Source organism: Marmota marmota, unplaced genomic scaffold (genome assembly GCF_001458135.2).
Source record: "Marmota marmota marmota unplaced genomic scaffold, marMar, whole genome shotgun sequence".
In the NCBI taxonomy this organism is placed as follows: Eukaryota; Metazoa; Chordata; class Mammalia; order Rodentia; family Sciuridae; genus Marmota; species Marmota marmota.
Window position 1 is genome coordinate 2356716 of NW_026000080.1, and position 25012 is coordinate 2381727.

Consider the following 25012-nt stretch of genomic DNA (forward strand, 5'->3'; position numbering starts at 1 on the left):
TGTATTTGAAAGCTTTTTGAAATTTTGCCCATAAACAAAGGATTTTCCTTTGATATAAAACTCTCTCTCTGTCCCCCTCAGAAAAATCCCACCATTGCAATATTAATAGCTTAATTTATATTATTAGCTTATAAATTCCATTGAGGTGATATACAATTAATTTTATGAACTTTATATATTGGCTCAGACAATGTTAAGTGGCTAGAAAATTACATGAAGTCCTCACAATAAATAACTATGTGCATTGATATTATATGAGCATTTTTGATGTAATAGGATCAAATTTGTATTTCTTTTGAGAGGATGAAAATATTCATTAGCTTATTTAACAAGTATTATTGAATATCTACTACATATCAAGTACCATTCTGGATGCTAAGCACAAAAAATTTCCTGTCCTAGTGAACCATCTTGGTAATACTTTTAGGACCTCAGAATAAAAATAGAACTTTATTATGATGTTCCACAATTTATATGAAATAGTACTGTTGCCAGTTATTTCATGCTTAAGGCTGAAACTTTGATACACTACTTTTAATCAATGAAAAGAAAGTAAATTTTACCTCCTAAGGTCAAAGGATTTCTTTTTCTCTTTTGAATCAGAGTGTTTCCCAGGCTGACTTTGGATCATTTATCATTGAAAAATTATCTTTATAGTCATTTTGGATTATAGTTTATGTAAACATGAAGTATTCACTCATAATCAAGCATATATACATCGTTCTAAAAAATTCTATACTACTGTGTATACATAAATATTTTTTAAATAACTTGTAAAAATTTTGATTTTGTTAATATACTATATAAATTTGTGCATACTCTGAAAATGTTTCTTATGAAGCCCATAATTACAAATATGTATTTTCTTTAATATTAAAAAATATTGGATGGATTGTTTGAAGATAGGAATTATTAATTTTGATGTACATTTAGTAACTTGATTGGTATTAACTCAAATAATTAAGAAATTTATAATTTTTATACATATATATACTACAAAGAATTTTGTATAGTTTAGTAAATTACTTCTAAATAGATGTTTACCAAGTATATGTAACATTGAATTTTAGTTAGAACAAATTTTTAGTTTAAAATACAGATAAAATTGCAGCTAATCCCAAAACTGTTAAACTGATTGCAGAGATATTGGTACCCAAAGCTGGGATGCTAGTTTCCTTTGGAGGAATAAACTTGGTTGCTTGTACAATGTTAGAAACCTCTGAAGTGAGATTGGCTTCATTGATAGCTTGAATTGCAATATAGAACTTGGTGCCATTTTCTATTTTAAAATGTTCTGGTTTAAATTCAAAAATTTCTTTTGAGCCAGCCTCCTTAGGTATTAGAGCAGAAGTATTTACTGAAGCAGCAATATCGAAATCTTTTTGGAGATCCAGGAAACATTTACTTATTCTTATATTGTAGCTCTTAGCTGAAAAACAAACACATGTCTGTTCAAATCACCAGGATGCTTTACTGCCGTCGCACTACCTTACGTTTAGGAGCTATCAAAAATTCACAGTAGGTTTTAGTTGTGGAAATCATATATATATATATATAATTTTTTTTAGTTGTAGATGGACACAATACCTTTATTTTATTTGTTTTAATTTTTATGTGGTGCTAGGGATCAAACCCAGTGTGTCATGCATGCTAGGCAAGTGCTCTACTACTGAGCCACAACCCTGGACCCTTAGATATATTTTTTATCTGGTTATTTAAGGACAAATATATGTAAAGTTTTTTTAGGTATAGTTATCTAGTCACAGAAAAATTTAATTCATTATCATATACTACTTACAGAACCAGAATCTAAATTTCTTTTTTAAAAGAGAAATATATAGAACTGAATCCACTTTTTAATTTAGAACAAGAAATACAATAATGTTCAAATATATTAAAGACCTTTAGTACCTTGCATTTATGTTATTTCTTAAGAGAGGGAATATTGGGAGTAAGAAAGAAGATAGAGAAGGAAAGAGAGACAAGGACAAAGAGCAAAATAAGGTAGAGATTTGTACTAACTAAATATGTGCTCAGAAACTAGGCAGACCTTGATTAGGACCAGAATTCTTCTATTCTCAAACTGTGTAATAACAACAAGATAAAAAAATAACCTTTCTTGTCTCCACCTGTAAAATAGTTATTCAATAATTCTAGTGGTGAGAATGGTAAATGATAATGCATGAAAAGTGTTTAGCATAATTTAATAAACATTAATGAATTCAAACATTCATTAGCTATTATAATTATTAAAGAAAAGGAAAGAAGATGCCTGTGTAAATGTTTCATGCCACACTGCTTTTAGATATACACCAGTAATTGATATAAAAATATCTTCCAACATTCTGAAACACGAGAGTAAAACATCAAATACCCTTTTCTGAAGTGAAGACTTTATGTTTTCAGGAAATATTGAAGATATTTCAAGTGTATGAAGAATATAACTGATTCAGTTTTTTTCCATTCAAACCTTCTATTTAATAATTTCTCCATAGATAGGCCTAATTGAGTCATTCTACCATTTACACAAATCCCATGTTCCATTAAGGTGGATCTAGGTACCAATCCCTTACTTTAATTCTGCTATTCCATTGTGAAGTTTTGCTTTCTTGACCTTGATCATGTAGTGTGAAGGTTCCTTCTCTTCCTGCAGTGTGCTTCTCTCTTGCTATATGCAATTTATACTCATTTTTTTTAAGGTCCAACCGAGGACCAAGTTCTCATGAAGTCTTGGTCAAATACTTCATGCACCCTGATGATTGTCTCCCATGAACTCATATTACATGGAATGGAGTTTTCCAGATTGTTATGTGGAAGTTCAATTTTTTTACTTTCTTTCTTTTTTTTTTTTGGTACCAGGGATTGAACTCAGGGGCACTAAGCCACATCCCCAGCCCTATTTTTGTATTTTATTTAGAGACAGGGTTTCACTGAGTTACTTAGTGCCTCGTTGTTACTGAGGCTGGCTTTGAACTTGCTATCCTCCTGTCTCAGCCTCCCAAGCCGCTGGAATTATAGGCATGTGCTACCATGCCTGGCTCGGGTTCAATTTTTCATTCAGGTGAGGTCCTGTTATCGAAGGTCAAAGGTTTTCTTTTTCTTTTTTGAATCAGAGTGTTGCCCAGGCTGACATTAAACTTCTGGGTTCAAGTGATCCTGCTTTTTGAGCCTTCCAAGTAACTGGGACAACAGGCATACACCACTGTGCCTGGCTCAAAGACTATTTTTTATACTTCTTTTGTATTATCTAAGGCATCTGATACTGTAATGGGCATGTATTTGGTCACCTTAATTACTTATTGTCCAACATTACAGTTGTTGACACTTGAAATGATTGAAGTAGAGTATCATAAAATACTAGAATTATATCTACATGTTTTAGTAATTTTGAGATCATCTGGTCTAATTTACATATTTGACAGGTATGTAGTTTTGTCCCATTGGGTTTAAGTGCCTCATTTGAGATTATATAGATGTTCATTTATTTATTTTATTTTTGTGGTGCTGGGGATTGAACCCTGGGCCTTGATGCATGTGAGGCAAGCACTCTACCAACCGAGCTACATTCCCAGCCTTCATTTATTCTTTAGGATACTGCTACTACCTTACTTTTGTAATGTCTGAAGGTAATATTTGATGGTTACTTTTACCTCTTCCTGTATGTCACAAGAAAAGAGGGAGATTAGATCCCACCAATTTAGGCACTTTCTCTTATGGATCTCAGTGTCTATAAGTAATGCATTACTTCTAATTCTAGTTCCTATAATAAGCATGAGGGACATTTATTAAGACACAATCTTACTGAAGGTTTGGTCTTTACTGAATTGAATTTTGAACTAAATATTTGGTTAGGTAATTTCATTTGTGACTTTTTTAGTGCAAGTATTAGTATTTTAATTTTATTTGATTTTGCCATATGTTTAACAATCATTATGAGAAAATAATATATTTTAGAAGCTGTCACAGTTGAGTTTTCAACATTGAAGTACAAAATATCTATTTGTGGTTGTATTATATTTTCTCTGACTTGTGAAAGATTTTGTTCCCTGGTATAATATTGCTAAAAAAGAAATACAGCTTTAAAAATGCTGTATAAGTTGGTATAAGATTAAAAAGCATCTTTTATTTTGAGAACCTTAATATAGTAAGCATTTTATTGAAACCCAAGAGAAAGAGTTACTGACTACCTGGTGTTTCAGCACCTACAGACCTTGAGATAGAATGTTTATCAACATCATATATTGCTTTCATTTTCTCACTGTACAGGGGAAATAGCAAGATTCACTTTGTCATGTAAAAATCTACTAGTCTATATAACACTGGAATATGGCAGATATTCAATAAATACTGATTGAATTTAGCTAAGTGTAAAGCAAAGATAGAAGTGATATAAACTTTTTGAAATTAGGGCAATTTATTATTAGGAATTTGAGTAAATGAGATATTTCGGTCTTGAACTTTATTCAAATTCCATAGCCAAATCTCCTGAACTAGTGAGTTTCTTTGCACATGAGCGTCTGTCAATGGGTCATCTTCACCTAACTTGGTCTGCAAGTTTCATTATTCAAGACTCAGGTCAGAGATAGACGCCTCTGGTATGCCTTTTAAATATATATACTCTGTGATCCTAATGTCAACTGGACGTTTGTAGTCCACCAAAGAGATGCCATATCGTTCTGTGTTTATAATAACCTCTCTCTTATTTCACTGTATGAAATTATCTGTCTAATTGTGTGTCTTCTGTATTTGATTAAATATTGAAAGTTGAGACTGTTTCTTGGAATTTAATAGTGTTTGAAAACTCAACAAAATTATCAGTAAATAAATAAAATTGTGCAAGTATGGAAATACTTTTAAAAATTTTCCCTTGTTTGGGGGAAAAGAATTTAATAGAAAACTGCTCAATCTTCTCAAACGAATTTCAAGATGGTTCCAATTGTGAGAGGGAGTTTTTGGCACAACAGAATCTGACAAGAGGGGTTTAGAATTCTGTTTCTAAATATTATAGAAGTGACCTGGGCTAGTTCTTTATTTCTTGGAGCTTCAGTTCTCACATTTGAAAATAAATGAATACTGGCCTATAGTAGACATTCTATAAATATTATTTGTAAATGGGACATTAGGAAATTTTCAGTAAATTAAAGCCAATGGTATTTCTTTAGTATATTTTATTAGTATCAAACTTACCTTTTCCTTTATCAAGAACATTGCCGGGAGCAGTCCATAAAAGTTGAATATGATCTCCTTTAAACCCAGCCTCAAGGTCTTCAATTTTACCAGGTGGGAACACATGAGTTTGGTTACCTTTGGGTGGCACTCCTAACACAGTAAACGACCCTCCAGAAGTTAGTCTGCTGAACTCTTCCATTTTGGATTCTGCCACATCATCTTTGACTTCAGGTCTGAGTGGGTTCAGTATAATTTTACCTATCACCCCCCCAATCAAAAAAAAAGTAATTTAAAAACTTTTCATTTTGCCATGTCTATTCTTTATCTTGTAAGCCGATCTTGCAACTATAGAGGATTAATGTTGTTTGATAGCAGATTTTGAAAAAGTAACAGCTTTTAGTGGAAAAAAACTTGTTTTAATATTATTTTGAAATGAAGAAGGAGACATGGTATGTTAAAACTATCTTTTAACTTATCTTTCTCCATTATTTGACTCAAATTCTTTGAGGATAAGGATTATTTTATTTATCTTTGTAGCTCCTGTTTTATTCATCTTTGCTTGCTCAGTGTGTTGAATATACAGATGATTACATAGTTATGTACTTAGGTTTTTCAGAGTACATTATATGTTCAATGTTTGCCATTTGAAATTTAGGTAAACAAGTGACACATTTCTATTTTAATGATACTTACCATTTTCAACATAGCCAGGTATATACAGAGCCTTGTTGGGTTGTTGTCTTAAACTTAGTCTAGCTGTGTTTTTTCTTGCCTGAACATGTACTTTTAAACTGTATCTACCATTTCCATGGTAATCTGTAAAGTACCTTGAGTAGATGCCATCATTTTTCACCGTATCAGCACCTTGATATTGAAATATAATAATTAATTATTCAGTAAAGTAAAAAAAATGACAATTACTACCATTAATGAGCACTATTGATGTCAGCAATTTGGGAGGTAATTTAGCACAGTATTTTAAGTACGTGAACCCTGGAATCAGAATGTTTTGGTTCAAAGCTTGGCTTGGCCATTTGGTAACCTGGTGATTTTGGGAAAAGTATAATTCATGGTAGGCATTCAATTAATATTAGCTAATTCATAAAAGAAGCTAATCAAAATAAGGAAAATATGCTAGAGAAAGAATATGTGAAACACTAATGAAAATGGAGAATAATTGCATTCTTAAATTCCAGAGGTAAAGTAAAACTGTTCATGAAATTTTAAGAAGATAAATGTGCTTATGCCTGTGCTTTGTCAAGATTACTGACAATTACAATTTAAAATTAATTTTCTTTAAAATATGATTCATAAGCATACACGGGAAATATTGACTTCTAAGTCATGGAATCCAATAGGAGAATTTCAAGTTCAATGGAAGTTAATGCAGATTTCTATTACCTATACCATTGTCCCAGAGCTCCAATGTTACTTGTTGTCCATCTTGAGTTTCTATAATGGCTGTTACATTGACTCCCAGAACAGGCAGAAACCCTTGACTGACTCGAGCATAAACAATCATTGGACTAGGGTAATGTGCTGTGTTTTGATTCATGTGAGCAGTTGCAATTATTGGGAGTGTGGCAGGACTTCTTGCTCGAGTGGTCATTGTTACTGTTAGCAATTGAGAGTTGGGATGATTATTTAGAAGGCTGTAGGTCCAAGTGCCTGTCTGAAAAAGAAAGTTTCCTTGAGAGTTTTGGTAATGATTTCCTTTTCTTTGTTTGAGATGTAAAATTATTTAGAAATTTAAAGAGTAATAATAAGGATTTTTAATATCTGATTTTATAAACTAGCAAATAGTATGAGTATGCATCCCTAATTATTCTATTTGACTCTTTTATGACAGATGATCTGTCACTGTTTTAGTATTGACAGCATATAATATATTGTCTTTATTTTTTTAACATAGAAATTGATTAATAAAACAGTATAATTTGATCAATTTCATTTTCCAGTGCCTCCTCTTTCCCTCCCCACAATCCACTCTTCTATTTGACTTGTCTCCCTTCTATTTTTTAAAAATATTTGTTTTTTAGTTGTAGGTGGACACAATAACCTTTATTTTATTTTTATGTGGTGCCAAGGATCGAACCCAGTGCCTCATGCATCAAACCCAGTGCCTCGAGCATGCTAGGCGAGCACTCTATCACTGAGCCACAACCCCAGCCCCTCCCTTCTATTTTTTAAAATTTGTTCTGATTAGTTATACATGACAGTAGAATGCACTTTGACACATTGTACACAAATGGAGCACAACTTCTCATTTCTCTGGCTGTACATGGTGCAGAGTCATACCAGTATTGTAATCATATTCTGTACACATATGAATCTATTATAACAAATTAAAAAAAAGGATACAAGTAACAATAAATGTTGGCGAGATTGTGGTGAAAAAGGTACATTCATAAGCTGCTCGTGGAACTGCAAATTGGTGCACCCACTCTGGAATGCAGTATGAAGATTTCTCAGAAAACTTGGAATGGAACTACTATTTGACCCAGCTATCCCACTCCTCGGGATGTAACCAAAGGACTTAAAATCAGCATACTACAGTGATGCAGTCACATCAGTGTTTATAGCAGCTCAATTCACAATAGCTAAGCTATGGAACCAACCTAGGTGCACTTCAACAGATAAATGAAGAGGAAAATGTGTTATATATACACAATGGGGTAGCCACAAGGAATGAAATTATGGAATTTGCTGGTAAATGGATAGAACTGGAAAATACCATGCTAAGTGAAATAAGGCAATCCAAAAACTAAAGGCTGAATATTCTCTCTGATATGCAAATGTAATACATAATAGGGAGGGGGGAAGGGAAGAACAGAAGTTCACTGGAGTAGACAGAGGGGAATGGTGGGGGGAAGAGAGGGGAGATGGGAATAGGAAAGACAGTAGAATGAATTGAATGTAACTTTCCTATGTTCATATATGAATACATGACTAGTGTAACCCCACATCATGTACAACCACAAGAATGGGAAGTTATACTTCATGTATGTATGATATGTCAAAATACAGTCTACTGTCATGGATATCTAAAAAGAGCAAATTAAAAAATGCAAAACAAAAAGAATTTGATTAATAAAACATGATGAAGATAAAAGATGTACCTCTGCAATGTCTGGTATTCGAAGTCGGGCAGAATGAATATTTAGTTTATCATCTTTGAAATCCGAGGTTTTATATATTTTCCCTTTTGGATCCTGAAGAATAATTTCTGGCTTTCGTATTGTCCAGGTGACAACAAAGAAAGTGTCATTTCCAATTGTACTGTCCACGGGAACTGTACCATTTATCCATTCCCTTCTTGTAATATTCAAGGCTTTACTTTCCAACTGTTACATAATTAAAAGAGACACATAAAATCCATTTGTTATTATAGGTAATGACATTTCAAAGTTTATTCAGTTCAAAGTAATTTTAAATTTGGTTTTAATATTTCAACTAAGGAGTGGGTATGTGGCACAATGGTACAGTACTTGCTTAGCATGCATGAGGCCCTGGGTTCCATCCCTAGCACAAAATACACAAAAGATTTCAATTAAAATAATTAAAAATGAAAGAATTTTCCAAATAAAAGCATATGTAATTATAAAGAATAGAAGAATGGAATAGATTGACTGTAAGTGTCATGGAGAAGCAAACACAGTAAAGATATTTTTCTTCCATATACCTGATAAAATTTTAAGCAAAAGATTTGTTATTAGAGAAAGAAAAGTAAATAATTAGGACAACAGAAATTTATTACAGCTGTGAGAAAGCAAAGACTTTTCTTAGTATACCAACCTGAAGAGCCTGTTGAGAGATGTTACCACTTCTAGATGAAATTCTACTGAATGCATCTATGAGGCCATTTATGTCTTTATTGGCATAAAAACGAAGTCCTCCTAAATGGAATTTTAAATGGGTAAATCATATTTGTTATTCTGCTGTCATCAGTATACTTTAAAATCAATTTTATATTTCTTCTTAAACTTATAAAAGATGAATTTCCAATAAATTTATGAAATTTTCAGTGTATAAGTGTTCCAACTGTAATCCTACAATAACTAAAACCTTACTCAAATAAGTTAGAATGAAGGAAAATTTAAATAAAGTCAAGTTTTATTGTTTTTATATCAATTTATTGTCAAATGTAGCTATATACCACATTAGTAAAGCTGGCCTAAGCACTAAATAATGTTGTAAAATGAAATCTAATATAGTTTATATGAACCAGTTGCTTATTTTCTAGTTGGCCCCAAAACATACTGAAACAATCAGAGGATGACAGTTTAGAATTAAGTAAAAACTGATTAATTGCAGAAGTAAATAATATAGGATTTAAGGAAGAGAGATTACTTGGTGTGAAGAGTCAGGAAAGAATAGTTGGAGAGGGCAAGAATTAACACAGTGACTGCTAAAAAAATGTGACAATGCATATTTATTGAATTAATAAATGGAAGAAAGGCCAGCTGGAATATTATTGAGTTAGCCTAAGCAGGAGGTTGGCAGGGTTTTATTAGAATGTAGTAGCAGGACTAACTAAAAAGGGGAAAACCAGAAATATTCCAAACAGATTTAGCAGGATTTGGTGAGGTGGGAGCAGGGTGGGATAATGAAAACAGGCCTCAATCAGTAATCAGGACTGTGTCCTTGGGCAAATCATTTGTAGTCCCTAGGTTACTATTTCTTCATTTATAAAATGGGAATTTCTAAATTTTTGCTGTGGGACTTAATGGTATTTTGGAATTGAGCAACAATTTTGGACTTGCAGTTGAACAGCCATAGAGAAGACAGTGGTAGTGACAGAAAGTAGGTGAGGAATAAATGAAGACAGCAAATATTGAATAATTTGAGAAGCTGATATATGAAGAACTAGAGGAGGGGAAGAAGAGCTTAATTTGATGGACAAGGAAGGGACAAAGATTAATTTTAAGATGGGAAATTTTTGAGTAGTTTTACTGTTTAGGGAGAAGGAGCCTTTGACATTGGAGAGATTAGAAATTTATTTTCTATCCAAACAATATTCCAAAGGTTTACCTGTCATATTTGACAGAGTCTCCAGCTCTTTGGCAGCAGAAGGTCCTAGAGCAATGGTGTGGATGATTACACCACTCTGTTTGATGTCCTCAAAGCATGAGCTTATTGCATCATCTTCCCCATCTGTTAGTAATATGATTTCAGCACCAAAGGTACTCAGGTTACTGTAGGTAATTGCCTGGTAGTGAAAGCCAGATTTTAAATTATAGAATGTCATTTCTGAATACATTTAAATTAAGAATAAACCTGTTTTCTACTCTTAGAGAAGTCTTTAGTCTTATACATCAGAGTAAGCCAAAGGAAATTTTTTATATTATTGTTCCAGAATGAGTGGTATATGGAAATGATGTAATGAATAGATTTTTAAGCTAGTCTCAACACTTCTAACTCTCTAATATACATACTCCTGCTATCCCAGAAAGGAAGAATAAAGCACTTAGAAGAATTTCTGGAACATAGTAAATACTCAGTGAATGCTAGCCATTGTTATTATTATCTGAGGAGATACTTGGGATAGAGGCTAATGATCCAGGCAGCTCTGGCAGGCTGCAGATTAAGTAGCATCTGTAAAATCATTATAAATGGTGGGTAAGCAAGATTGAATGATGTGGTATATGCCTTTTTAGTGCATTTTATTCGATTATTACTATAGAATCTTAGGATTTCTCAGAAAAAAATTTTTGATTTGCCACGAGGAAGGATGTTTATAGATTCATCAAATATCACAAATATTTTTTCATCTTTTTTTTTTTTGGTACCAGGGATTGAACACAGGGGCGCTTAACCACTGAGAGCCACATCTCCAGCCCCTTTTAGACAGGGTCTCACTAAATTGCTGAGGCTGCTTTGAACTTGCGATCCTTCTCCCTCAGTCTCTTGAATCCCTAGGATTGCAGGCATTCACCACTGCATGGGGCTTATTTTTTTTTTCATCTTTTGCTTATTTCTACCAAGAGTATTAGCTAAGAACACTGGCACTGGTATTAGATACCTTGAAAGCAAATTCTGGCTCTGCCATTTGCTTATTAGAGTAATTACTGTTTAGACTTTCTCAAGACTTAACACATGCACACACACACACACACACAAACACACACACACACACACGAGTTCTATAAACAGCTTAGTGTAAGGATTAAGTTTACAGGCTCTAGAGTCAGAAAGACCAGGTTTCGAATCGTATATCTGGTAATTATTGACCGTAAGACACTGAGAGGTTTGATTACTCTGCGCCTCAGTTTCTTTATGTGCAGAATGGGCATAATAATATTCCCAACTCAGAAAGTAATAATAAGGATATAAAATCATGCATGCAAAGCATTTAAATAGGTAATATATAGTAAAAAATATAGCTACTATTGTTTTGATTTTGTTATGTAAAATTGATTTTATGTATTGATATGATTTCAGCATGTAAATAAAGAAGAACTTTTAAAACTTTGAATGTGATTTGGCATAATATATCAGCAATAGACTTTGTGATTAAACTATCATAAGAAACATGCCAAAATATATTAAGAAAAAACATACAGACCAGTATGCATGAACATTCTGTCACATTCCCAAAATATATAAAACCTGTCATATTTTAGAATAAATAGACATATATAACAAGAATCATGATAATTTTCATAATAGCAAGCCTTTTTTCAGCATTTATTTATCTTACAAAATTCCCACAAATAAATAAGTTAGGCCCTACTTATACCCACATGACCTAGGTTGAGGAAACAGATTTTCTTAGGTCAGTTATTTACTCAAGATCATTTAGTTAATAAAATAATAAAGCCAGGATTCCAAGCTTTTTAAGCTAATGTGCTTTAGGATGAATAGGTACCATAAGGGAAGTTAAGAGATGGGATTAATTAGTGGCCTTGAAAAGAGTAGCACTACCACTTTAACTAAGGTACAGGAATCAGTGAGGGCAGTAGGTTTTTGTCCTTGTCACTTACAACATGACAATAAGTAGGCTTAAGTGGAAGCTAACTTAGGTTGGAAGAAATTCAAATGATACTAGAGGCAATTTGGTATACTACTCAAAAGGTGCACCTGTTTTTTTAAAAAGTGTTTTTATTAGTGTATTATACATAATAGTGGGGTTCATTTTGACATATTTATATATGTATGTAATATAATTTACTGTATTTCAAAAGTAATTCCACTTTCCCTTACCTCCTCTTTTCTCCTACCTCCCCTTCCTTTACCCTGCTAGTATTCCTCTTATTTATTTATTGTTTTTTAAAATTGTACCTAATTTTTTGAGTTCACACTTTTGTTTTTATTAAACTTCCACCTGATATTCATTAGATTTGGTCCTATACTGCCTGTGGAGCGACTCATCTCTGATTTTTAAATGTCAGTTTAAATTGACGAATAGGGCTTTCTTTATCCATAATATAAATGTGTTATTAATTTCTCTCTTCCACAATCTCCCAATGATATTATTTTCTACTCATAGAGAATTGTATTATGAGCATGTCAGAGATTTGGCTGTGCCCACTGGATTTCTTTCCCCCTACCTATCCACTGTCACTTAGTACTTCAGGAGGTTGTTGGTGAAACTGCCCATGAGAGATTTACCACAATGGTGTCAGAATGCTATTTATTTATTTTGGTGGTGTTGGGGATTGAACCCAGGGCCTTGTGCATGCAAGGCAAGCACTCTACTAACTGAGCTATATCCCCACCCCCAGAATGTTATTAAACGAGGAACTTATGAACACATGACCCTTGTTCAAAGATAAATGGAAAAATTAAAAACAATAGTAAATGGCAAATGATATTAAATTAAAAATAATTTTACCTGGAATCCAGCTTTGAGGCCATTGCAAATTGAAGTTCCTCCACTAGCAATTTTAGGCAGATTTGCAGTGAGCTTTAGGTAAGTGTTATCATTAATTACTTTTGTTAGCTTATTTTGGATCTCAGCAGTACTATCAAATGTGACCATTCCAACCATAGATCCCTTTTCAATAATTTGAATTAAGTACAGTTCTGCTGCTTGATTCATTCGAAGGAGACGAGTTGAGACAAGATGGTCTACCTGTAAGAAAAAGATATATTAACTGAATTTTTAAAAATTTTGACAGATTATTGAAAGACAGAGTCTTTTATGGGCCATAGATCATGATAAAAATTGATATATTTTAAAATTTAAGTCCTTTATTTTATTAAAATCTTAAAAAATCAATTGTTACACTTGTAAAAGTCTTAAAAATCGATACATTTTGTTAAAATTTTAAATTTGGGAATTTTTTAAAGGAAATAATTTAAAAGTATATATGAAGATGTACATTGCAATGTGTTTTTTATAGTAAGTTGAAAATCTCTAAAATATCCAACAATATGGAATTGTTTAAATTTCTGTTTTATGTTTATGTATATATGTATATGTGTGTTTGTGTGTATAACACAACCATTAAATATTATGTCATGAAGGTCTAGGGATATAGCTCAGTGTGTGTGAAGCTCTAAGTATAATCCCCAGTACTGCCAAAACAAAACAAAAAGCAAAAACCAAAAACCTCAAAAACCAGAAAACTCCTGGAAACATATTCTATATGTGGAATGTTTAAGGTATATTATGTTAAAAAAAGCAGATTATAAAACATTATATAAAATATACTCACATTAAATAAATTGAAGTTTTTATTAGAGTGACATGTTAAATGGTGGAAATTTATATTTGGTTAGAATTAAAGGTTAAGAAATAAAAAATTATTCACAATCTACTAACCTTAATTTAACAATTTTTAACATTATCTTCTAGTACTTATTTATATAAAATCATTGTGCTAAAATTTATAAGAACATCTATACATATTTTAGCATACTAAAACTAAGATTAAATTATATTTCTATTAAGTATTTAAAAGTTAGCAAAAACTGTCTTACTGTATTCATGCTTCCAGATTTATCAAGTACCAAACAGACTACTCGATGTTTGGATTTGAGCAATGAAAATGTAGGATGAGGTGGTAGATTTGTTCCTGTCATGGGAGATGCATTCTGAAAATCATCAGATTCCTTGATTACATCCCATGTACTTTTGTGATTGCACATTTTGTTTTGTAGGTTTGGAGCTTCTGTGTTGTGTGTTTTTGCTGTGCAAAATTCAGTTACCTGGAAAGAAACCAATTAGGAGACAATATTGCAATAACTTGTGAAATATGACATTCCTTTCCAAATATGCAGTTAGCTGACATATACATCCTCCATAGATTTTATTTTTTGACAGTGAGAGATTTCTTCATAATAAAATATTCTGATATCCATTTTGCATACTTGAAGGGTTGGAAGCAAGGTGAAGCCATCAACATACACTGGTAAAGTTTTTGGTAATTCTTTTAGATATAAGTAGATAATGTCAGTGGAAGATGATGGCAGCTTGCACACCTGCTTGTTAGCTTCTTACTTTCCCTTCCAGATTTTGTGGGGCTCAAGTCTTAAGTTTAAAGAAAAAGAGAGAGTGTTAGTTTGTGGTAATTTTGAACTGTTTCTTAAAAGTGGAATAGAGGAAATGGTCTTGTATAATTGTCTAAGTATATTCCACATTGTCACAGTTGAGTGAAAAACTTGAGGACAGATATTGTAACAATTTGAATTTTTATTGACTCTGGTACGTTTTGACAGAATAAAATAATACCACTAAAAAAACAATGAAGGTATAGGGAGAAATGAGGAATATAATTATTTGTCTTTTAATAGAAAATGGGGAATTGAATCCAATAACTCTTCCAATGGAAGTTTCAGTATTGTAGAATCTGTAAAAATCCTCCAAGTTTTGAAGACTTAGTAACTTAAAAAAAGTTCTCATATTCTAGTGCCATATTCAGGTAGGAAATCATCTTGCAGCCTTAGCATCTAAGAACTACGTTTAATAGTGTCATTATTTTAATGTCCTCTCAATGCAAACACTCTATTTGTAAACTCATTTTTAGAAGAACTAAATTATTAACATTGAATGCCTTTTATTTAAATTTTAAGATAATTTAAAAATTTAAATTAGTTTCTGACATGGCTCTGATTTACATTTCCCAAGTGGGGTTATATTAGATGGGAGAAACTTATAGTTTGCAATTAAAGCAGTGGTTTATGATCAGTTTTAGCTGTTGTGAAATTCCTGTCAGACCTTTCCTTTACCATTGCCACTGTCTTTATTCAAGTCTGTTACCTTCCTATTGCCTTGGCTTCCCAACTGGTCTCCCTCCTCACTTCCTCTCATCTCATGCCATCCTATTCTTCACAATTAGAACTGTGTTCCTTAAAGAATTAAGCTGATAACATCACCAGTCCAAAACTGAGAGGACAAAACCCAAACATCTTAGCTTTGTAGGACTTCATTTCTTGCTTCAACCTAATTTTGGCCAATTTTCTGACTCTTACTATGTATCCTTTGCTTTTACAATAGGACTTCATTCTGTCCCCCTAAAATATGCCAGAAACTTTCACCACGTTCTCTACTAACTTGAATGGTAATTCTGTACAATTAGAAAAAGGCACTTCTTAAGTTCCTTAACACTATGTGCCTGAGATTTGTTCTAGTCAATGTTAAATTCTTTAATTTAGGCAATGTGCAACTTGTGCAACCCTTGCCTTATTCCACTCTTTGCTTTTGTAAATCTCTTTTTTTGAATAGAATATTCTTTCCCTTCCTGCTCTGGAAAATTCATACTTATTCTTTTCAAATCCCAGCTCAAAACACATATCTTCAGAAACCAGTTTTGGATCTCCAGTTGGAAATGTTTGCTACTTTTATAACATTTGGTTCATATCTCTTCTTACTTTGTGTTGTATGTATTTTTCTTGTATCTGTACACTTCTTACTAAACTGAATTCCTCAAGGACAGCTTATCTTTAATTATTTCTGCATTTCTAGCTCCTAATAGAGTCTGGGCTTGAAGTAGGAATAATAAAGATTATGGAAAGGAAGTCATGAAGTTGAATTTTCAATATTTCATACCATATCTCTCCTGGGTCTTACTTTATGCCCTGGATACAAATTTTATGCAATATATTTGGTCTGTGACATGGTAATTGGAAGTTAGTGTTATTCTGGACAAGATGTATCACTAAAACATTTATCTCTGAGCCATATCTTATGTAATTACTCTCCATATTTCAGCTACATAATCTCATTTATTATTATTTAAGTTTTGGGTAGATGCCATAAATCTCCTGATAATCAGTTAATTTTGGAATGTATCATTTGGAACAGGTAGTACATACTCTGATCATCCTCTTGTGTCACATTTAAAAAAAAATCTATTTAGATGTAGAACTTCTTGGCTAGCCTTTGTTGATTAGCAGATACAAGTAAACTTCCCTACTTGTGTGAAATATCTTCAGGAGGGAGCTTTATTAAGCTGGAAACCAATTTTTATTTAAAATTTGGGTTAGTGTAAGCATTTTAGAAGAAAATATCAAGCCTATATTTTTACTCAAGCCTTTCAAAATTAATGCCCTATGCACCAAAATAATTTTAAATTTATGGGATGAAGGAGGTGGCTCAGTGATTGAGTGCTTGCCCAGCATGGGCAAGGCCCTAGGTTTCATCCTCTGCAATTCAAAAAGAAGAAAATAATTAATTTTTTTCAGAAACAATAGATCTTTATAAACTTGCCTACAGAAGTATGTTGCTAGTTATTTCATATATGAAAATCTGCTTCTTTAAATAAGGTGGCCTTACTATTTAGAGGTTGTGTACTTTATTTTGATATGTTGTTTTTGATAACTTTCATATGTTTTGTATTTTAAAATATTTTTGCATGTGTAGAAACTCATTAGGTAGCTACAATAAGTTTGCATTAATTAAGATCGGGCTACACAACAAAGGAAATTATCAGTGGAATCAAGAGAGAACATTCAGAACAGGAGAAAATATTTACAAACTGTCCATCTGACAAGGTATTAATATCCAGAATTTGTAAGGAACTCAACAGCAAAAACACAAATAATCCAATTAAAAAGTGGGCAAATGATCTGTATAGCTATTTCTCAGAAGAAGACATACAATGGCCAATAGATATAAGAAGAAAATGCTTGACATCATTGATAATCATGGAAATGCAAATCAAAACTATGATGTAATATCCTCACACTCTATTTAGAATTGCTATAATAAAAAGACAAAAATAAATGCTGATAAGATGCTTAGAAAAGAGAGGAGCTCTTATATACTGTTGGTGGAAATGTAAATTAGCATAGTCAATATAGACAACAATGAGGAGGTTCCTTTAAAAATTAAAAAGAGAACTATCATATTATTCTGCAATTCTACCATTGGGTATATATCTGAAGGAAATTAAATTAATAGATTAAAGAGACATATGCAGTCTTGTTTATCGTAGCACTATTCACAATACCTAAAATATAGAATCAACTTGAGTGTTCATCAATGGATAAATGGTAAGAAAATATGGTTTATATATGTACAATAGAATATTATTCTGCAATAAAAAGAATGAAATCCTGTCATTTTCAGCAACATGGATGACTCTGAAGGATATTGTATTAAGTGAAATACCCAGACACAGAAAAACAAATACTTTATAATTTCATATGTAGAAGCTAAGAGTTGATCTCATAGAAGCAGAATCTAGAACAGACTGAGAAGAATAGGGGGAAGGAAGAAAGGAAGAGGTTGGGTGACTGCTATAAAATTAAAGTTCTAAGAAATAAGTTCTAATATTCTATAGCTCAGTAGGGCAACTATTATAAACAATAATTTATTCTATAGTTCAAAATAGCTAGGCAGGATTTTGGATATTCTTGCTACAGAAAAAAGGATAAATATTTGAGGTGGTGGGAAAATTAATTACTCTAATTTGATCATTATACATTATATACATGTATCAAAATATCACACTGTTCAGGATGTCATTATATGTGAATAAAAATTAATTATGATGTGTGGATTAAAAATAAAAAAGTAAAAAAGAAGAAAACAAAGATTGGGCTTAATTATCCAGTGAAAGAGATAACTAACTCTTTCTCAAATTTTTTACATGCTTTAAAAATTAAAAATTTGAATTTATTTTGACTTCCCTTGTGCTAAGCTCTGTGCTAATACTTTATGTTATCTCTTGCAAGCTAACAATGACAATGTGAAGTAGATGTTTTAATTCCTATTTAAGAGATGAAAGTACTAAATCTCAGATTTAGCAGTTTGCCCACAGTGACAAAGCTTGAAACTTATAGGCTGGGTTTTTATAACAAGCCTATCTGACTCCAGTGAACTTGCTGTTGTATCTTTTTTGTGGTGATAGAGCCATATGTGTGTGTTTTCATAATATCACTTTACAATAGCTTTGTATGCCTTAATAGGAAGATAATGGGAAATCTAGAATGTCAATCCTTTCCAAAGCTGCATTATGAATTACTTTAGAAAAGTAGTATAGCTAATTCTTAGAAAAGGAATTAAAAGTAAGGTTGTAGCTCTTGACACAGTTCACAGAAGTTAATGAGGGAAGGATGCCCTAGGGATTTATTATGCGACTCCAATGAGAACAGTATAGTGCTACTTGTGAATAAATGAAACAGGTTAATAAGGAGAGGATGGAAAATTTTCCAGATACATCCCGAAAAGCTGGAGGAAATGACCTCTATTTAATTGCCTGTATAATTTCTTCCTTCCTATTGGTAGACATAGTTTCATAGTAAAAATTCATCTCCCCAGTTAACTTTTTCCTAGGGGTTCTATACTTACAGAGTTGAGATTTTGCATGAACATTATGGAGTCTCTTGCAGTCTGAGATTTGTTTGGGATAAATGTACATTTTGCTTCATACAGCCCCGTTTTTGAGTCACGTCTGCATTGCCTTGTTATACAGCTGCCTCCCTTGCATTCATTGAAAACCACATTCATACCAGTAATATGAGTGGAACACCTATGATGAAATAGATTACATTTATATATGAAGACTAAGCAAATCAGGAATAAAGACCAACATCCTAAAATCTTACTTTCAGTGACTACTGCTATTGATCATGCACCAAACATATCATTTTGACAAAAGTAGGCACAACGTTCTATCCCTATTTACCATAGATTTCAATAAAAACAGTGTTTTCAGTATATGTTTATTAAACATTCATTCTTCACTATTGTTATCAATAAATCTATTATATTTGTGACTTTGGGCTAAAGATGACAATTCCTAATTTACAGAGATATTTGAAAATTAAATGAGTTAAAAGATACAAAGGAATTGGTTCTTAGTGGGGAGGGGAAAATCAACATTATGTTTAAGGTCCTTTCAGTTTGCATGTGTGGTACACAAGTTTCATATTTCTAGCACTTGGTAATTTACGTTTTGAGAAATAATAGCCTAGACTGAAGGAAGAAATAAAAAATAAACCCTGCATGCAAATGCATGTGCATTCAAACTATTTCATTTGCATGATGAAAATAACTATCAAGTCACTGGCAGGGAGTGTGTGTGTGTGTGTGTGTGTGTGTGTGTGTGTGTGAGAGAGAGAGAGAGAGAGAGAGAGAGAGAGAGAAAGAGAAAGAGAGAGAAAGGAGAGAAGCTTCTAAAGAATCTGCTTATATGCAGTGTATTCTCATTTTATGTTATTCTTAAATTTCATGAAATTAGTCCTTGTTTGTTTTTCAAGCATTAAAGGAGATGGTGAGTAATATCTTCCAAGAGAATTAGCTCTAGAGTTAGTCTGAAAGTTGAACTTAAACATGATAAGAATCCACTGCCTTAATGTGCCTGTCACACATAAGAGCTCAATAAGTGTTGTTTTAGATATTTGTTTTTACTTTTATATCTTTTTGAATAACTGATTATAAGGAAACTCATTGTTTTTTTTATTAATTTATAAAAATTTACTTTTTGATTATTTGTTTTGCTTTGCCTTTTTAGCAGGCCCAAGGATAGGGGATTAAAAACAAAAGTCACTGTCCTCAAGGATCCTGAAGTGTAGTGAGGAAAATCAAGTTACATGGACAATTGCTATGTGATGTAAGTGTTAAAGACATATTGCTGTGGGACCTCTCCCTAGGTCATATAACCTCAAATAGAAGGAAAGGAAAGGCATTTAGAGAAGCATTTAAAGGATCAATAGGTATTTTTTTTTCCTTTTCCATGCAGGTCACCAGATAAATAGGTATTTTAGGACAAGTTAGGAGTTTTGTGAAATGAGGGTGGGAGGCATGAGTGTTCTGGGCTGAGCACTCACTTGGTCTGTGTGAAAGATTCCAGGCAGCTCAGTGAAGAACAGGTGAACAAATACAGAGCACCAGGGAGAGCCGTTTCTTCTAGCGCCCCTCTTTAATACATTTTTTCTCTCAAAGATTTATTTCTTTATTACATTGATTTTTGTAGTTATTCAGTACTCTTTTAAGTACTGCATATGCTTGATTTTTTTAAAAAAAGCTTAAACATCTTATCTATTTATATATAGGACCTGTTTCTATCCACCCCCAGAATTATATTTCTTAAAAAAACAGATTTACTCACTTACTCTTGTAAAATATATCTATTTTCCTCAAATGAAAACTAAAATATATTTACCATGAAATTGTAGCAGCTTAACTTACCTCCATGAAGCAGATTTCATCTTAAAAAATTATGTCAAGTTGAACAAAAAAGTGGGTAGAGTTGAATTCTAATTTTCTGATCTCTTAGGGTTTGGTTTTTTTTCTTTCTCTTTTGCCAGTAACACACATTAGTACAGTTCTGTGAGTGGTGAAATGATTCCCAGTTCCTGATTGATCTTGATTCCCAGATGGACTCACCAGACATAATTGTATACATTCATAATGGTGCAGGTTGGAAATTGTAATTTACCATATGAAAATTCAACCACTTGAGAGATAGTCTTTGTTTGTGTAGTGTAAAAAAATTGGAAAATCATTAAGTGAAAAGTTTTGAAACTGAAGTTGTTCAATACAGTGATACCTTGTTGCTTCAATAGTGTTCTTTCTGGAAATATAGAATGGCTGGTCCACATTATACTCATCAAACACTCCCCACCGGAGATGGGCCCACTCATGGACAAATACTTTGCCTATGAGAGAATATTGCCACTTATAAATTTATATTTCTAATATTTTCATACAGTTTCCTTATATTTTAAATCTCTCCCTATTTACCAACCTAACTGAGTCAAGATCCTGTAGAAATTAACACTTTTCTTTAGGTCAAAAAAGTTGAAATGGGTTAGCACCAATAAACAACTCATTTTATTTATTTATTTTTTAAAATATTTATTTTTTAGTTGTAATTGGAAACAATATCTTTATTTTATTTATTTATTTTTATGTGGTGCTGAGGATTGAACCCAGGGCCTCGCATGTCCTAAGCAAGTGCTGTACCATCATGCCACAATCCCAGCCCACAACTCATTTTATTATTAAACCCATCACACAAAAGAAATAGGTTAAATATAACTTGCATATTTCCAAACAAAAGTATAACTTAATACTTATTTTTTTTTCTTAAAAATCTTTAAAAATTCTCTTAATCACATTTTATGTGTTTTTCCCCCCATTGGAAGTAAGAACATAAATATAAAATAAATATCCCTACCTCGAGGCCCATAGATAGACATATTATCAGTCAACAGGAAGTTTGGAGTGAAATGTATATATTGTCCTTTCTCTCCACACTGTCCGTATTGAAGAGTATAGGGATCATCTCCATATTTCAGGTAAGGATCAGCAACTATGACATCTGCCTGAAAAGCAAGCAAGCAAGCAAACAACAAACAAACAAAAAAAAAAAAAAAAAAAACAAATGGAAGCAAATTCTAAGGGGATTTTAAAAGCAAGGAATTTTCGTCTACACTAAGAAAAGTTACTTCTAATTTAATTACTAAGTTAGCAATTACAAAAGTTGTTAAGTATGAATTTTTAAAAAACCACAGAAAGCACTTTAAGAACTACACAAAATAGCCTACCTGGTCATATGATTCTTGCTTTGGCATTAAGTACTCAGATTTTGACTCCCAGGTAACTGGAATTAAGATGCTTACATTCCTGAAATAAACTCTTCTTTCCGTGGCATGAAACAGGTATGTAGAAGCTTCAGTTACCATTTCCTGATAAAAAGTACCTCATGGTAACAATTTTGCAGTGAAATAAGCATAAAAATAGGCATACAAACTAGAAGAAGCAAATGTAAACTCCTTTTCCTCAGATAGTTTAAAGACTATCACTGAAGAATAGGCTGAATTTTATTACATCTCTCTAGTCTATAAACTTATTCTCATATGACTCCCAAAGCCAACTGTTTTTCACTTGTCCACAACTGCCATGGAGCATTATGAGTTGAAGATGGAAATGAGGGTGCTGGGTGAGATACAAAGGTGATTAAGACTGGGAGCTAGTTGATAAGTTGCTTATTTAATCAAATGGGTTCTTCTGATTGGGTTGTTTAAGTAAATTGGGAGTTTAAAGTTTGTTTAAAGTTTAAAGATTATTATACTTGTTAATTAAAACTTGCTAGATTTATTTTGAATTTTCTCATAAAAGACTAAAAGTTTTGGGCTGGGGATGTGGCTCAGTTGGTAGAGTGCTTGCCTAGCATGCACAAGACCCTGGGTTCAATTCCCAGCATGGAAAAAAAAATACTGAAGTTTTATCAAACAGCAATATTTACTTTTGCCACTTACGTATGTCTGTTCAAATCACCTAATTTCTCTGATTTATACAAGAGTCATAATCCCAATTCTTGACCTCCTCACTGGGATATTGAGAGGATCAAGGAAGATAGCAGATATTAAAATGTCATATATAAAATGTTTTTTGTTATACTAATACAGATTAAATCAGGAAGATAAATCAATTTTAAAAATATTTTCTTTAACATAAAGTACATAACATTTTTATGTTATATTTTCCAGAGGTAAACAAATATAAATAACCGGGAAATAATGTAAGATAGCGAGCCTCTACAGTTTAAATGTAGATTAGTTTTTTAAACTTGATAAAAGTAATTTTTGAAGACAAGTTATGAGGACATTTCTCTACTTTCTCTTAAGTTTTTCTGTTAGCTTTACTAGTTGAAAAAATCTTTAGTAATTCAGTCTTTCAATAATCCATTAAGGGAATTATATTAATATATAATAAAAACATAAAACTAGCAGATATTAATCTTGAAAGTTTAGATAAATACTACATAAATGATGAACACTGTCAAGCAACTTTGGGAAGCTATAACTGTGTGAGTGTTATGTATGTCTAGGTAAAGATAGTCACTTAAACAAAAATATGTGGATAATAAAATTTTCTCTTACCTTTATGCTTTGAATGAGTGTTTCATTTTCTGGTACACTGGGATTAATTGCAATGACAATATCTTCATATCCATTGTTATTCAAACTTACCATTGAGCTTTTCACCTTAGGCAAAAAGTGCAATACTAAGAACAGAATAAGCTTCAGCCTGAACACCATTTTTTGCAGGAGCTATAATAGCCCTTATGGAAATGTAAGGTGGTATTTATGTGTCTGCTTAGCTCAGAAATTTGAATCCAGACCAACATATTTGCATGACATAATAGAGTAAAATTCAAAAATTTCTTGGTGAACTTCCTCATCTTATTCATCCTAAAGATTTAGTTGTTAAGTGGCAGTTGAGATTATGCTGAACATATTCATCATGCTTTCTAAAACAGCTAAGGCATTAAGTAGGCATTCATTGGATTGTGACATTCTTTTAGATTGTTTGTGTAGTACTCCTCTTAGTGGTGGGTGGATATCATTGCAATCATCATTACCATCAAATACTATTAGAGAAGTCAGTCTCTGGATCCGTTTACGGAAAGACAGTCTCTGGAGGGGTGAGGAAATGAACTCAATAAATTGAACATAATAAAAGAGCACATGAAAAAGGTTTGTATTAAAAAATGCTGAAGTGGGAGTGGCAGGAAAGTAAGGGTTTATATTCTTTCTTTAGATGGGAGTGATACAAACACAGTGTTTGGCAACAACTATAGGTCAAGGGGAAATTTTTTTTTATTACCTTCTGTGATAGTTACTTGTTTATTCAATTTTCAAATAACATTGAATGCTTTAGATCCTTGTGTAACTTGAGAAGTCCGTATGCTTCAGTTAAGATTTCTTTACGGGAGTTAACACAAATGTTCCTTGGTTTGAAATAGTTGTACATATACCATTGTGAGCTTGCTCTGGAATCTGATGAACTAAGCCCAACTCTTGCTTCAGTCATTTAAATAGAAATATGATTCTTTGTAAGAATTGTATGACTGTTTTTTCAAGCCTAGTTTCTTTTCTGTGAAATCAGAATAATTGTGGGATGTTGGAAGAACATTTAGTTCTTAGAAAAGCCCTTCACACAAGACTTCTGATATCTAATAAGTCTTCAATAAATGTTATACACTATTATTAAACATTGTATGGTACAAATACAAAGCTTGTTTTTCTAATTAAATTCTGTTTTCATTGGTTTATTTTGTAAAAGTTTATGTAACCTTCCAGTGTTTAACTGGGGAATGAGAAGTCCCTGAGACTAGAGGAGGAACTGCCTGTTAGAAAGTTTCTTTAAGATTTTGGGAATGTTCTCTATCTCCATCTATTGACAATATCTAGGTTTGGCCTCATTGGTAAAATCATCCCAAATCATTCCCACTAGAACTAATGTTTCCTTTGAACTTACTTGAAACATTATATTACATTCCCATTACATTGTTTTGTTATTAATATACACAGTACATCTCCAAATTAGATTGTAAACACCTTGGAGGAAGAGTGTTTTTGTGAGTTTAACCTCTCTCAACTTCAATTTCCTTAACCAGAAAACAAGGATAGTAATACTTGTTGAGAAGGAATATTGTGAAGG

The 25012-nt window shown here is 32.4% G+C and overlaps 1 protein-coding gene across 1 annotated transcript; it reads right to left on the reverse strand.

Annotated features, from left to right (window-relative positions):
- Positions 1–1008: 1008 nt before the first annotated feature.
- Positions 1009–23684, reverse strand: LOC107158240 (calcium-activated chloride channel regulator 1-like). Its single transcript, XM_015504706.2, has 14 exons — positions 23449–23684; positions 22111–22251; positions 21741–21888; positions 21111–21219; positions 18908–19088; positions 14095–14322; positions 13004–13243; positions 10201–10378; positions 8965–9065; positions 8289–8513; positions 6571–6841; positions 5863–6033; positions 5188–5427; positions 1009–1429 (listed from the first exon to the last, which is right to left on the reverse strand). The coding sequence occupies exons 1-14, from the start codon at positions 23605–23607 to the stop codon at positions 1089–1091; spliced, it is 2733 nt and encodes a 910-aa protein (XP_015360192.2). The 5' UTR covers positions 23608–23684; the 3' UTR covers positions 1009–1088.
- Between the last annotated feature and the right edge of the window lie 1328 nt (positions 23685–25012).

Excerpts from the sequence above, each read along its gene's own strand:
- LOC107158240 (XM_015504706.2), bottom strand. The coding sequence starts at position 23,607 with ATGGTGTTCAGGCTGAAGCTTATTCTGTTCTTAGTATTGCACTTTTTG. Across the intron at positions 22,252-23,448 it reads CACTCATTCAAAGCATAAAG|GAAATGGTAACTGAAGCTTC; the intron begins GTAAGAGAAAAT and ends ACTTTTTATCAG. Across the intron at positions 19,089-21,110 it reads AACACTATTGAAGCAACAAG|GTGTTCCACTCATATTACTG; the intron begins GTATCACTGTAT and ends ATTTCATCATAG.